Raw genomic sequence first — 15,380 nt, forward strand, 5'->3', positions numbered from 1 at the left:
ATATACTTAATTCCTTCTTTTATATGAATATTAAGTGAAGGTATTTGGCTTGATTTAAAGCCAGGATCAGCTGTTACATGGCGTGAGTGTGCCTGAATATGTCAGGCTTTTTCTTTCAGATGTTCTACACCTCTTACTACTGTGCATGTTTTCGACCGTACAACATTCTTTGCTGCTCTTTTCAAAGGGAACATCAGCCCTACCTTCAGAAACATGTTGTTATAGGTCAGCACGAGGCAGCTATTTCAGTCTGTGAGTTTCATGGTTTGCAGACGGAGTGAAATCTGATCCGAGACGGGCAGTTCTATAGTCAGCCAATCCAGCGCTCCTCTGCTGCAGCTCTCTTCAGGGGTGAGCAAGGTCATTCATGACTTCCTATTGTTAAGTATGCACACTGCCTCCTACTCCTGTGAATGTAATAATTAATTTATAGAGTAATAAGGCATAATTGTTTGAAAGTAGGGTGTAAGTGTAGTGCTGCTGCTCCTTTTAAAAAAAAAAAAGGGCAAATACCTCCAATAATAAATCAAAGCGTTTAAGAGTAAATGTAAAACATTTTATTATGTTTCATTATTTCACAGTGAAAAAGAACAGCCATTTTTTTTTTTTTTATCAGAATTGTTTTTTGGCAAATGACATCTAAATCCAGAGACAATGTAGCATTTATTGTGTCTACTGTAGCAGGGGAGCCTGGTCCATGCCACAGAGGTCGACGTCTGGATTGTCGAGGACTGTGAGGGATATACATCTGTACTGAGATGATGCCGACAGAGCAAATGAAAATAAACGCTCAAGAAAGCACTTAAAGCTGAATAATCAAAACATAAAAAGCACACATTTAGTCGTAATACAAACTGAGAAATAGTTGAGAATAAAAAAAAAGAACATGCAAACAGGCACAAGGGGCGATTTAAAATGTTTCGATGACAGTGAAAGACTAACAATACTAGCGCCCTGGTGTGTGGTGTCATACGAAGATCTCTTGACTACTCTTGTAACATTTTCTTACTAAAACACTTGATTTGACACAGCCATGCAAATGCAATATATGCCATAACAATAAGGTCGACAGTTAAACAAAAACACACCTGCACTCAGACAGGTAGAGCCTGACAACACATGCAGGAATTTGAATAATTGCCCTCCGTTATCAGTACAGTAAAAAAACTAAAACAAAAAGATAGCAGCCACAGATGGACAGGGAGAGTAGAATCACTCAAGGTCACAATGATTCACAAAATACTCAAGCATTACAAAATGTACAGGATTTGCAATAAAACATTCTGAAAAGTGCTTAAACTGTGTGCTTTGCTTTGTTCCAGGCCAAACACAATCCTCGGTCGATGATCCTACCGAGCTAAAGCCGTCTTGCACTGAAATCCTGCCCACATTCAAGTCATAAACACGAAAACATTGTGAACACCTATGATGTAAATAGACAATAGAGGCTAACAAAAAAGGCCGTAGCCTTTCTGTGCTATAAACAAAGATGCTTCAATTAATGTGAGAAATTCTACATAATGGCTTTTAACATTGAAATGTGTTGAACCAACATACAGACTGGTGTAAACCAGTCAAGTGTACATTGACCATCAATGATATACTGCATCGTAGAATAATTGTAAATTATAGTTCATCAGCTACAATGATCATGCAGTCATATCTATAATCGGCAGTTTTTTATTGCCACCTCTTTCTCACAAACACACAACCACGCCTTCCCCCCCCCCCCCCTCTCTCTCTCTCTCTCTCTCTCTCCACACACACAGAAACCTGTGATCAGTGGTTTAGGAGTTTTTTTTATGACTACAGCTCACAGTTAAGTGTGCATCTCTCTGGTCCAAGCCTCTGTGCACTCCTAACACTGCATGGGCCTGTTCACCCACTTAGCCTCTCCTGTCTCCACTCCCTCTACTGTCGATGGGAGCGTTCTAGACTTTAATTACACCAGGAAGTGGTTGTATCTTTACCCCCTTTTTTTTTTTTTTCAACCTGTGATCCTTCACACCTGGCTCCCTGGAGTGAGTTCAGGAGTCGCACACCAGCCTCTGGCTCCAACTCCGACTCCTACTGGCTGTCCAGGCCATTGATGGATTTGGTATTTCCAGAGCCCATCCCTCTGCGTCGGGTTGTCGGGCTGTCGTCGTCCACATCCGTCTCGTCTGAAACACGGGGGTCACACGCTTCGGAATGAGTTCATAAAATAAAAAGGAACTGAACTTTGCAGTATGAGTAAAACACCATTCCAAACACTAGAGGTCAGCCCTTTACAAGATTAAAGATGAAGATTAATGTCTTTTTATTAGCCTTTTTATGTAATCACAGTAAAGTCACTGTACCTTTAAATACTTCTGACACATGGTCAGCAGATTCAGGGTAATTACTGTCTTCACATTCTGAGAGGCTCTGTGACAGGAGAAGAGATTCAGACACATGACACACATACCATTGACTGGACAGGGAACATACAGCAGCTAACGGACCATGAACAGCTTTCATGGTACACGGAGGGATAACCTTTAAAGGGGGAAATGGTCTGAAAGTCTATATTTACAGAGGGTCCTCAAGAGCACGTCGGCGGATTCTTTAGATATGGAAAACGCCTGTTGAAGAAATGGCTTCTCGTCATTCAGACCTCAGTGTCAAGAATTGGTGCAGCTCACTTGTGACACATAAGTAATGCAACAAGTACCGAGTAGTGACATCAAGGAGTGTTCTTCTCACAGGCAGCATTACAACTTTTCCATTAAAATCAACATCTGTTACATTCAAGCCCAGGCCAAACGAGTTCACATGATGCTGATGTAGCCGATCATCGACAGGGAAAGCTCTCTGTATTCCGCTGTATATCGGAGTTATAGGGTCGATGTCGGAAGAGCTTTCTTTAAGTCTTACCGGGCAACTTTTTTTACTTTAATCCTGAAGGCCGAGTTTTGTTTTCATCAGGAGCATGAGCTCCAGAAACGTAGCTTCCCCCAATACTCCTAGCTGCTGCTTCGTCCGCATGGTCTCTCCCATACGGTAATTACTCTCACTGATAAAAAGGTCCGCACTCCGGCTTTAATGACGGACTTCAGTTTATTTTCACCATCATGCGAGCGATACTACGTCGACCGAAGATTGCCGTCGGGACATTTACGTGAAAGTGGTGCTCATCTCCACATGGGATCAACATGTAAAATGTAAACTATATTTACATAAACATATCCAAAAGGGTGGGGGATCATATTTTAACACTTGTGTAGGTGCATAAACCCCAACTGCCTTAGGGTTTACAGGTTACTTCAACAAATGGGAGTGTCCATGTATCTCTGACAAGATTCAAGATAGATTTAAACTGAGACCAATATTAGTTACCTTTTGTTATGAACTATATGACAAACTTTACAAAAAAAACCCGATAGACATACCGTTTCTCTTGGACCATAAGTTTCAGCACACCACACCATTCCAAACAGGCACAGGAATGTAATGAAGGCCTGAAAACAGATCACACATAACAGAGGCTGCTTAATGAGTCATGGAAAACACATAATCAGTAACTTACGGCACAGAAGGTTTTGCTGTTCAACTGTTGTTTTTATGTTGAAAGACATACGTGTGATAATTTATGGTGCGTTTGCAGCAAAGTTAAGTCACAAGATTTCATGGCTTTCATTTTGACACAGAAATGCAGCGTTACTGTGATCCTGATCTTACCAAACACAGCAGCCAGAGGATCACATAGAGGATCTGTGTTTTTGAGAACAAGTCCTGTCCAAACTTAATACATGCCAAGGCCTCCAGAAAGGCTATTGCCCTGTGAAGGAGGAGAGAAAAGCACCAACAAATGAATTCTCTGAAGTTAACTTTTAATTTAACTGAAAAAAAAAAAAACCTATGTGGCTTTTACCTGAGAGAAATAAAATTACGTTAAGGGCTCAAACTGAGGTTTCACTTACCCAAACACCCAGCACTGGGTCCCAACCCTCTTGCACTGTGTGTCTGTGAGGTACGCATAATACTGCCTGGAGCAAAAAACAAACAATGCAAGTATTAGAAAATTCTAACTGCAGTTCTACTCAGTGACTTTCCGAACCGTTAATCTTTGTCAAAACAAGGAACTGAAAAAAAAACCAACATGTGACCATGTGCTCATTTCCTTACGAATAAAGTTGTCTTTTTACCTCACTGTGGGAGCTGTGATGATACCGACGAACAGGATCCGACACCAGCTAAGAGCATGGCTTGCAGGAAAGATGAAAATGTGCTTGAGGAAGAATGTGTTCAACTCCGTCAGCTGTGGACAAAGAGGGGAAACGGGTAGAAGAGAATAAAGATCTTCATGTGTAATATAGCACATCAATAAGAAGAAATAAAGTATTCAGATCTAGTGTTTGGCACTGTAACACATGGCGACTTGGTTTATGGTCGGGTGACCGTGTTAGACGGTCGAGAACACCGTTTGGCCCTAATAACCTACTGGTTGCTTTGGCTTTATGCTGCTGTATTGTTGTAAGATTATTGTACGCATGAACAGTTTCTACTATGTTCACCAAATATGGACGGAAATGCCCTTAAACACCCTCAAAGCTGCAAATCCAGTGTGCTAGCGTTCAGTGCAAACACAATACAAACTGTCACTACTCTACTACTTATGAACTTGATGACTTTCAAAGGCCTTTCTCCCAGCAGACATTTTGACTTGTCATAGTAGGAAGAGCACATAACATTAACAATGGCTTGATTTTATTCAATTGTTCCTAAGCTATGAGTTTGAGATGGCCACCATGCACAATACCAGGACCCTGAAACTGAAGCAGTTCATTTGATTAGTTATACCTGTACTTTTACAGGCTTTATGACACTTAGTACCAAAAATATTGTTCACAAATTTTACATGAAACTAAATGGTGCCTGTAGATTAAAGCGCTGTATTGTATACACAATCAAATGTTTTAACATCCCATATTCTAACTTCTAGATTATTTCTCACAGTATGGGCTCATTGGTGTTTTTGTTTTTAGGGACCATAAACCTCTCTAACAGCAGATATTTTGATGTCATCGCAGGACAAGCACAGGTATAAATAGTAATTTACATGTGCCAATAAGCCGTCCCATTGAGACAGTGTGCACTAAAGCAGGGCCCTTGAACAGGCCCACATACAAGGAATGCAGTCACTATTAATGTTTTAGTTACACTTGTGTTTAACTCGTCAAAATGTCTGCTGTGAGTAAGAACTATTGGCAATGAGACTCAATTTGTGCCTTGTTACAGAAACATGGACGGTAAAGTCGACCAGTTCAGCCAGGACGGTAAGAAACAAGGATTCTCCTACAATGCCAGTCACACTTGGGTTAACAAATGGTCAACAATGCTAGCAGTTCATTTAGGAGGACACTCTGCCCTCGTCCCTCTCCTACGCACACTCGTACTGGATAATGAGAGGGAGGCCTGCTGCCGTGTTATTCACTCATTTGGCCTGGAGCCTTTGTGGTGGAAGCCAGTGAAGAGCAGCTAAACTGTCAGCACGCTGAGTGGAGCAGAGACGTCTCCCATCTCTTCAACTAATTCTCAAAGACTGGTAATTACTAGTTCAAGCCTCGAGAGAGTCGGGAACTGCCTGAGTGAGGGAGACGGGAGGACAACAAAAAAATCGGAGAAAGCTTTCATCACCATGGTGGCCATTGGGTAGGAATTTGGCAGCCACAGTTGACTCTCCAGTGGAAAGCAACGGAGCTTACTCAAGTTCTCCATCCACTGCTCATTCATCACCGTAAATTGCTCCCAAGTAATCTAGCGCATCTTCCGCCCGTACGGGATTAGCTGCTAATGCTCATGCATTATATGGATCCATGTGAGACGGGTTTTAGATTTCAACAGCAGAGGAGGCAATTAGATTAGCCTGGACTAAGCACGCAAAGCACACCGGATGATCCCCGACTAGTCAGCACTTAAGACACCGTGAGAGGGTTTCTCAGTGACCCACCTGCCAGATGATCATGAACAGATAGACGCCCATCACTCGCTGCAGGGAAGACTTGGGGTCGAGCCAGCGTACGTAGGTCCAGCTCGCAGGGGTGAACTGTAACGCGGCTCGCTTGATCTTCCCCGTGGTGGTGTGGATGTCCCTGAGTGAGAAGCACGGGAGAAGGATTACCAAGACTTGCAGATAGATTTACAATAAGTATCGTGTTAGCACAATAGACAAAGCGGGATGAAAGTAATGCCACCGCATTAATCATTCACGTCCACTCCGCCTTGATGAGCTTGGAAGATCATATTTCAAAACAACCGTTTCTGTTTCTTAAGATGGTTTCTCATTCGCTTGTGATTTCATCCTGTTTATATTTCAGTTTAAATTAAAATGATAATGTATTACTGCCTATATATGGCTAATAACATAAAATGCATACACCGGGCCTTCCATATCGGCCCCACTTCACTCATCACAAGTTAAAACTAACATAACAAATCCAACAGACTACGGATGAACACAAACTGTCACTTGTAGGTCGTTTCCAGATTGCAGGCTCATACTTAATACTGGCCCAGTGGTAGGTCCTCATCTCCAAAAAGCGACAGACAGTCATGCCAAGCCAGATGCCTCCTCCATTACACAGCAGGATGTCCAGAATCACCTGGTCCCACCAGCACTCAGCAAAGTTAGGCAGCAGATGCATGAAGAACAGCTGAACAGGAGATTGGGAGGCGATGAGAGTCTTAAAATTATATTTAATAGGGGTTATGTTAAGTTATTAAAACCCACCAATTCCACTGAATAAAACCGGGACAGAGGGAGCCACAGAGAAAGGGATGCTACGGGATATTTAGTGTATGATAACCTCATCTGGTCTGTGCTTCCTTACCTCAGTGAGCTCCCAGGTAATACTGATGGTCCAACAGAGGCCATAGCTTCGAATAAGCAGGGCCTTCATACCCCAGCCCCAGAAATGGCTAAATGCAAAAATGTCAAAGTGGCTCAGGATTCTCTCCCAGGTGATGACATGGCAATTCACAGCATAGTCCTGCAGAGAGCAGCACAGATAGCCTCATTAGAAGGATTGATAATCTCCTGCTGGGCAACGCCACTGGTGCATGTGAATCAATATGAAGATTATTTTGATCACTCACCATTACGTCTGCCTCTCTCTTGGCATAACGCAGGTTCGGGTCCAACCAATACATTAGTTGCTTCACTTGCCTCCAGTTGAGGAAGATGACTAACACCAGGAACAGGAAGTAGAGGACACTCAGACCTTAACGGCAGAGAGAGACACGACATTAGGGAGGGAAATCTGAGGTCCAAACTAAAACTGTTCTCACCCTCCGAGAGTTTTATCAATACTCACCAAAAACAATTCGCCATATTGCTGGATGTGGTCTAGTGAATGGTCCTAAAGTGAGGCACATGAAGATAGTATTTCAAAGATATAATCTACAGCACGCGATGGAATGGACACAGGTTTCACATACATCGTCTATAAACCAAGACATTTTAGCTTTTTTGTTTTCACAATATCAAAATGGGTTTCCTTGTTCAAACTAAGGGTGTCGTATGAGCAGTCTTATACGTATGCACAGTTAATAATAATGGCTGTGCAGATACACTTGGCCATACTGAAATAATAACATCAAGGTGATGTTTTGCTCACCGTTAGGAAATGCCAAAACACTGATGACAAGAAAGAAGGAGATGACCAGGATGAGCCCCACCCAGAGATTATTGTTGGGATTTCCATCATCTCTGCAGGCAGGAAACACAAACACAAATTGCCCAAACGAACAGTAAATATCACCAGTGACACTATGGTACATGTTAAACTGCCAACATTAGTCGAAGCTTTATGTCTGTGGTGAAGTGAATGTGCCTCACACATCTTCCAAGTTTCAAAAAGGAGACATTAGCGTTTGCATTTTATTAGATTTTTTAAAGCAGATAATCACTGTAACTGTAACGTTACGACTCGTTTCCTTGCTTGTTGCATTGTTGTAGCTAAGGTCAGCACAGGAAACAATGTTCAGCACCAGAGTAACGTTGTATAAAACATTTCATTGTACTAACTTAGGTTTACGAATAAAGACAGCCAAATGCAGGCAATCGTCAGTGAGAACGTTATATCCAGTTGCTTCATGCGGATGTAGAGTGTGTTTCAGTGATGAAATCTGCTTTGGAGTAGCTCAAAGCTAGCTAATCTCCCTGTGTTACCTAGCACCGTCACAGCATCACTGCTGCTGTTAGCCGAGCGCGAGCTAACTAAGCTAACCCAGCGAGCTAACCAACGCTAGCTGTGAACGACTTACCTCGCGAACGCGAAATACATCAAACTCAGCACCGTGCATGTCAGCAGCGTTATCGTGTGCGGCCTGTAGAAGAACTCTATGGTGATATCCTCAACCTGCTGCTCGTTTATCATTCGGAAATGCATTCTGTAGTTCACATCATCCTTGCTCAAGGTGTGGGACTTGCTGTACACATACGCCATATCAGGAGGCAGCGCAGCAGGCTGCAGCGGGGCAGTACCTCACAGTAACATGAGAAAGCGACCCACCACCAACTACACAGAGGAAACGGTTAAAATAAATACACAGGATTACATAGCAAACCGGCACAGTACAAATAAAATGAAACAGAAAAAGCAGAATGAGCAACAGAGGAGTTAAAAGAGGGGAAGACGGTTTTAGAGAAAGTATTCATTTTTTTATTGTGATTGGTGTGCACGTTTGTAGGGAGTGTCCCAAATAGCGGAAGAGTTCACATGCTGTCCTTCTTCATGTGCTGATTGTTTTTAGCGTGACCTCCATGCAAGGACTTTGAAGCGTGACAAATTACTTCTAAATCTACCAAATCACATAATCACTCATCTTAAACTGTGACCTCGTGATTTGGTGTTTCAAAAAAAGTTGTAACCCTACAGGTTTTGGTAACTTGAACAGAGTTACTACAGTACAGTTATTTGAATGTTAAATGAATGTGTTTCCTTGAATACATAGTGTACTGCAAGGTGAATTTACTTTACACTTCATGTGTGTGTGTGTGTGTGTGTGTGTGTGTGTGTGTGTGTGTGTGTGTGTGTGTTTATCGCCCCCACGTGGCCGCTTCTGGCTTCACATGTCACTGAAACCAAAACACATCCTCCGCTCCCAGCAGGGGTCTCTGTCGTTTTTTCATTACCAGCAACAAGAACCGAAATAGGCACTCATTTGTCCGAAGATTTACCGTTAAGGTTAATTATGTTGGTTTAGGAAACAAGTGCAAAGCGATTTGAAAAGTGTTTTTACACATAATCTCCCTATCGGCCATCTATTCATAAACCACAACAAGAATGATGAGAAATAAGGTTGCAAAAAGCATGGTTTGTACTAGAGTACTAATTAGGTTATTGGACATTTTTTTAAATTATCTGCAAAGATAAAGTTAAAGTTGTCATGGCAATTATTCATTTATTGGTTGTAAAACACAGATTAAGAATTCTCTTTTTCTCTCTGGGTTTACGCTGATGCTCGCACTATGTTCTCCACTCGATTATTGTACGCTCTCTTTTGAATACGTGGAACATTTCATTTGCAGTTTGAAACAAATGCATCACAACAAAATATGTTACATTATTTTTCTGATAACAAATGTAAATATACTATTTTGATGATCATTTGCATAATTTGTTCATCTTAAAACCAGTTAACTATTGTTTTAGCTGTATATCTGGTTTTGTCCAAAGTAGGACAATTTTAAGTAGGTCCACAAGAAGACAAAAAAGACATAAACAAACTAAATATTTATTTTGATTTGCCCAAAACAAAGTTACAAAGAGATTCACAGGGAACCGAAAAAAAAGCAAACACTAAGACAAGAAGTTTTAGAATATTTCCTAAACTTCCAGAGGTTGAGACAATACAATGTTTTCCAATTCAGGAATAAACAGTCATTTTAAACTGGAATTTGTTGTCATTGTTGGCGATTCTGTTCAATTCAAAGAGCTAGATGTACACAAACAAAATAATGGGTAATCTATATCCAAGAGGTGGCTCATTCACATGCATGCGTATTTTTTAGCTACTTCTGAAAGGAGAACAAAAGCTAATGTCACATTCTTTGTATGTTGTACATTGACGGGTATATGACACTGATTGGCTGCTATGCACTTTTGATACAATAAGGATTTAAAAGTACCATAAATAAGTGGTTGCTTGTTGGCTTGTTGTGCTTCATCCAGCCTCAGTCTCCATGTTTCAGCAGTATGATGGGCTGCAGATAAAGAATTACTACTATTAGTGATGAATGATCTTATTCCTCTTACAGTTTATGCAGTTGCTATGTGTGTAAAAATGACATACCAAAGTGTTGAAATCTTGTCTGCATACAGCTTTACTCAACCAGTAGATCAAGGAAAGGGCGATTAACTGTTCAACAACCAGCAGAGTCATAATCAGTCCCTTGATTCCTTCATGGATCTTTAAAAGTTGAGACAAAGGTGGAATAAAGACACTTTGCTTTGTGTTTCAGAGGTTACTTAAGAGAGTATAAATGTTGTTTTCTTCCTTATACCTTGAGATTGTCTGAGCTCTCTTCTGGTACAACATGAAACTTGATCAAGCAGAAACTAACTGCTGCAATTGACCAGAAGAAGCTGACGATGTTCAGAGAGAATGACAGCTTTGTCTGGAAGGTGAAAGAGGCATGAACATTGCAGGCGTTACTGGAAATCATTAGGTAAAAAAAAACAAAAACAGGATCAGACAAGCTGCGATGATGTTGTGTCTTTTAAATTTCATAAGAACAAAATTCCTAAAATTCAAATCTGTTAGTAACAATTAGTCACTTTTTAGTTTACAAAGAATAGAGTCTAATTCAATGGCAAAAATAATTGAAACTTCACTACTTACCATGCCCCAATGTTTTAGTTATCCTGCGCTTCATTTTTACAAACACCAGGAATCTATGTTTTTAAGGCATTCTCAACGCTTTATTTCGTATTTTGGAGATAAGGATTTTGGTTTTGGATTAATGTATCTATATCACAATCTAAATTTGGACAAAAATCTGGTCACAAACATAGCATCAAAAAACAACTATTGGAAACATTACAAATATTATACTACTGTATCCAGAATAATACTATCCATTCAGCACATGCCATTATTTTTTTAAATCACCTCTTATTCACATATTGTGATTCTTCACTTGTGAACAACAACTTTATTTTTTACTTACCACGTGCATGTTTGGAGCCTGTCCAGCTGCATAGGAGAGGATGCCACAGACCACAAACTAAGATATTAATAAAACATGCAAATTAGTATTAAAAGAATACAAGATAAGATGTTTTAGACCCCATGCAGGGAAATTGAAATGTCACAGAAGCAAAAGGAAGTAGAAGAACAGACGCACAGTTCCCTGTTAAGCAATAAGTAAAAAGCAATGCGAATGTGCATGCAATTGTTTTCTAATTGTATTTTCACTAGTTATCTGGAGTGGTAACTTAATTCTGGGAGTTGATTACATTTGTAATTTTGCAATAGTATTTACCAGAACACTGGGTAGAGTGTAGAACCTGGTGAAGTCTTCTGTCTTAGTAAAAATCAGACCGAGCGTGATAATGAACACACCAGTGATGGCTTGGGCTGCCTAATAAAAAAAGAGGAAAATGCTGCATTACAACGCTGCAAGTCGAAGACAAAAATACAAGTACAAAGCTATGAAATATGCTAAGATGATGACTCTTCTTGTGTAAGAAACAATTCAACTCACTCCAAGAGGTTTAGGTTTCCCTTTGACAGCAAAGACCTTGTAGAAATCTTTGTACACACACTGAAATGTCTCCGGCATCAGTTGACCATCTCCAGCGACCCTCAGACTCCCTATTGGAATGGTGATGATCATTGATTGATCGCATACAAACGTCTTCTTCATTCTCCTGTGAACACGATTGAAGCAAAGAATGTTAAAGCAGTCTTTATCACCGTGATGATCTGCTGTCGAAATTTTCAGTAACATACCTTTTTTTCTTCTCGTATCTTGATTCAGACCTGAAATTCTCTGCTTTGTCAAAATGAGCTTGACAAGGAAATGACCTGCCACACCAATTGCCTTTGTCTTTACCACCCCCCCCCCCCCCCCCCCCCCATACACACACACACACGCACTTCTCTCTCTCACGCACACACAAAGACACATATACCCACAAAATGCTTTTGTGCAGAATGTTATGGCAAACATTTAAATATTGATATTTGAACTTATTTATTTTCATAAATATTAAGAAAAGTGTATTTGTCAAGTCAGAAATGCTGTACCGTGACATAGAACTTATGGTACTGAAGGTTGATGATAATGTAGAAACCACTGGCAGAGTGAGGAAGTTAAGATATGAGGTGACCTCATCTTTCAAAGCATTTGCAGGGAAGTGAAAATCATGCCTCAAGAGTGAGGCGCTTGTTTGTGGCGAATACAGAGTGCGAAATATATACTTCTCAAGCCAAACGAGGTAAGCTATTCATTGCACTGAAAAAAAGCTTTGTTGTACATATTTGCAATATGAAATATGAATTTGCGAGCAACTAAAATTCTACATGTAAGTAGATCGAAAGTTTTTTGCGAATGTTAATTGTGTCTTTATAAGAAACAAAAAAGAGTAATTTTGCTAAGTATATGAGAATTGGACTGTTGGGAGCTGCAAAAGCCCTGCAATAAACTTGACCTTGTTTAATATGTTTAGATTATATTGACACTGCTCCTTTAATTGTTTGGGTGTTTATTTAGTTCCATGATTCTTTTCAAAGCTGTACTTTGTGGTGGTATAATGAAATACATCTCTGATATCTCTTCGGCCTTAAAGGAAGAAAACAATTTAAATATAAAGTAATCCAACAACCCAACCCAACAACAAGTGTCTCAAAAACCTGAATCATCACCTCATTTTGTCAGCATATCTTAATTTTCAAAAATGTATTACAGGACTGTTGTATGGCATTGCATTGGTGTTTCTACCTTTCTGGTCACTCAGGACAGGAATCGCAGTACAAATTAAAGAACACATATGATACACTAAAAACCATCTCCAGGTCAGAGAAACACCATGGCCTGTGCCGATGTCGACATGGACATCCACGGAGGTGATCAGGCGCCACGCAGAGCCAGGCAGAGAGAGCCGCCTACGATGCGACATTACATGGCTTTAGAGCTCATGCCGGACAACAAAGGGCCGCTGCATGACCTGCTGCAGAAACAGCCTGCTGTGTTGGGGGTGAGTGGCAAAACTGCTCAGGATGTCATGCCAATATACAAACCCTCATACAAGGTCATATTTTTGAACTATTATTGATATTGTGTCACAGGGGTGTTGACTTAACTTTGTGGTGTTGGTGTTGTACACTAACTGTGCTCTAACCCAGTTTATTATTAAGAGAATCAGGGTGCTTCATAGATTTTACTGAGTTGGGGTTTGAGATCCCCTTGTTTTAGTCTCAAAATGTATATGATCCCTGTAGATATGTCAGTGTAATATGTTTGTTTGAATGGAGAAGACTCTGAAACACTGCAAACTGCTTTCTTAAAAAGTGTCTGAGTGTTTTTTTACACATAAGTTGCAACCATATTGTGTATAGCCATGGAAAAAAATGGAACTAAGATGGAGGATTTTAACTACTGTGTATTATAATGTTCTACTTTGCAAAGACTTTTCAAAGTCCATCCATCAGTGATCCCAATGTTTTACTCATTTCTTCCTGTGTGATTTCCCGTCTTAACATATTTACAACACAGTTTCTGCAAGATATCACAAAAACATTAGAGGTGCAGTAAAAGAGGATGTCCAAAATTACTTGTACTCATTGTGCAGCTTTGGACAGCAGCAACAGGAAATACTTGGTTGAGGGTTTTGTGGTATTCTACATCTTAAGTGCAAATGCTCACAAAATCCTGTCTTTGTGTCACTGTGAATATGTGCACAATATTATCAAAGTAGAATCCCTGTTGTGTTATATGCTTATCTATTATCATGATTTGGATGAAAACACATCTCATTTGGGCAACAATATTCCAATTTTTTTCCCGTATAAATGTTACAAAAATGTTAGCAATTATGATGCATGTGACATACGGACATATAAGATGTCATGAATTCATTGTCTCTGTGCCTCGGTCAGTCTCTGCAGATGGTGAGCGGTGTCTTCAGTGTTGGAGTGGGAATACTTTTTGCAGTAACCCAGGAGATGCAGCAATCCCTTTTCACGCTGTTCAGACTTTCCCACCTGACCGGAGCACTTGTAAGTCTCTGCTCAAATTGCTCACGTGAAAAAAACAAATAGTAAAACTATAAGGTCCTCTCGAATGTGTTAAAACAAATGATCAAATGTTAACTTGTCTTCAATATAGTGACTTTGCATTTTTTCCCCTCTGCAGTTCATCTTCGCTGGAGTTGTTTCTAACCTGTTGTTCAAATATCCGGAGTTGCTACCTGTAAGTACAACTCAATCCAAACAATTTACAACAATTAGTTAATTAATAAAAAAAAAAAAGATAACATATGGCTAATGTTCCAGGTGTCCCTCATGGTAAACTGCGGCTGTATTATTGTAGCTGTAGTTTCGGCTTGTCTGATGAGTGTTGACCTGGCTCACTGGAGTCCCGAAAATGATCAACATTTGAGGGTAAGACCATGTGACGAGTATGACACAATCAAACACTTCAAACTGCTTACTTAACAATAGATATTACATACATTTGCTCATATAAAACTAATGCATACTTGATCATTTTTGTGTTTCTGACAGATAGAGGTGCTGGAACTTTGTGTGTTGGGAGTCGAGGTTTTTCTCTCTGCAATCCTTTGCTTCTGGTTCTCTAAAGAGAAACGCACCAAATCACCGAAGAAGACATTTGAGGATTGAATACTTCAAATTAACTGTGTGGATATAAATTACCAGGGGGCTATATATTAGTGTGTACAAGAAGTTAGGCGACTGTCTTAGCAGACGTTTAGTTTTTTTTTCGTGTGGCTTTTTGTTCTGTCTCAATTGCCTATATTGGAGATGAAACCCCTGCTGAACAGCCCGGGCCTGTGGTCTGCGTCTGATGTTTGACTCTGACTGAGAACTTGCGGTAAATGAATGTCAGCTTCTCTCATGTGAAGGAAAAAACACTCTTCAACCTCTGCGTGTCTCTTTGTAGTAGTGGGCCTCATCGTGTTGCTTTTTCGATCTATAGGCGAGGGTGTCTGTGTGGTTTGACACTGTTCGGTTAACAGTGGAACTATCTGCAATGTGTTTGCAGATAAACTTACACTTCCAGTTTCTTTCAAACAAAGAACGCTTTGCAGAGCTATGAAGGATTTGTGCGTTATAGGCATTAGCCACTGGTGGAAATACTTAATTTCAAGTAAAAAAGGCAAAGAAATGAT

At 40.3% G+C, this 15,380-nt stretch overlaps 3 protein-coding genes across 3 annotated transcripts; 1 reads left to right on the forward strand and 2 right to left on the reverse strand.

Annotated features, from left to right (window-relative positions):
- Nucleotides 1-547: 547 nt before the first annotated feature.
- On the reverse strand, nt 548-8,573 carry ptdss1a (phosphatidylserine synthase 1a). Its single transcript, XM_079164343.1, has 13 exons — nt 8,287-8,573; nt 7,638-7,729; nt 7,335-7,379; nt 7,117-7,241; nt 6,852-7,010; nt 6,523-6,674; nt 5,972-6,113; nt 4,167-4,279; nt 3,942-4,007; nt 3,700-3,799; nt 3,411-3,479; nt 2,340-2,406; nt 548-2,162 (listed from the first exon to the last, which is right to left on the reverse strand). Exons 1-13 carry the CDS (start codon nt 8,466-8,468, stop codon nt 2,068-2,070), a joined length of 1,407 nt encoding a protein of 468 aa, XP_079020469.1. The 5' UTR covers nt 8,469-8,573; the 3' UTR covers nt 548-2,067.
- Nucleotides 8,574-9,743: 1,170 nt separating this feature from the next.
- Nucleotides 9,744-12,028, reverse strand: LOC306700269 (uncharacterized protein). The gene is made up of 7 exons (XM_079165236.1): nt 11,980-12,028; nt 11,732-11,897; nt 11,510-11,608; nt 11,195-11,251; nt 10,529-10,642; nt 10,318-10,434; nt 9,744-10,228 (listed from the first exon to the last, which is right to left on the reverse strand). Exons 2-7 carry the CDS (start codon nt 11,891-11,893, stop codon nt 10,199-10,201), a joined length of 579 nt encoding a protein of 192 aa, XP_079021362.1. The 5' UTR covers nt 11,894-11,897; nt 11,980-12,028; the 3' UTR covers nt 9,744-10,198.
- A 401-nt stretch (nt 12,029-12,429) lies between these two features.
- Nucleotides 12,430-15,285, forward strand: LOC306700552 (uncharacterized protein). The gene is made up of 6 exons (XM_079165592.1): nt 12,430-12,467; nt 13,045-13,226; nt 14,128-14,247; nt 14,384-14,440; nt 14,524-14,631; nt 14,755-15,285. The coding sequence occupies exons 2-6, from the start codon at nt 13,059-13,061 to the stop codon at nt 14,869-14,871; spliced, it is 570 nt and encodes a 189-aa protein (XP_079021718.1). The 5' UTR covers nt 12,430-12,467; nt 13,045-13,058; the 3' UTR covers nt 14,872-15,285.
- The last annotated feature ends 95 nt before the right edge of the window (nt 15,286-15,380 follow it).

The sequence above is a fragment of the Pholis gunnellus genome (genome assembly GCF_910591455.1).
Source record: "Pholis gunnellus genome assembly, chromosome: 8".
Classification (NCBI taxonomy): domain Eukaryota; kingdom Metazoa; phylum Chordata; class Actinopteri; order Perciformes; family Pholidae; genus Pholis; species Pholis gunnellus.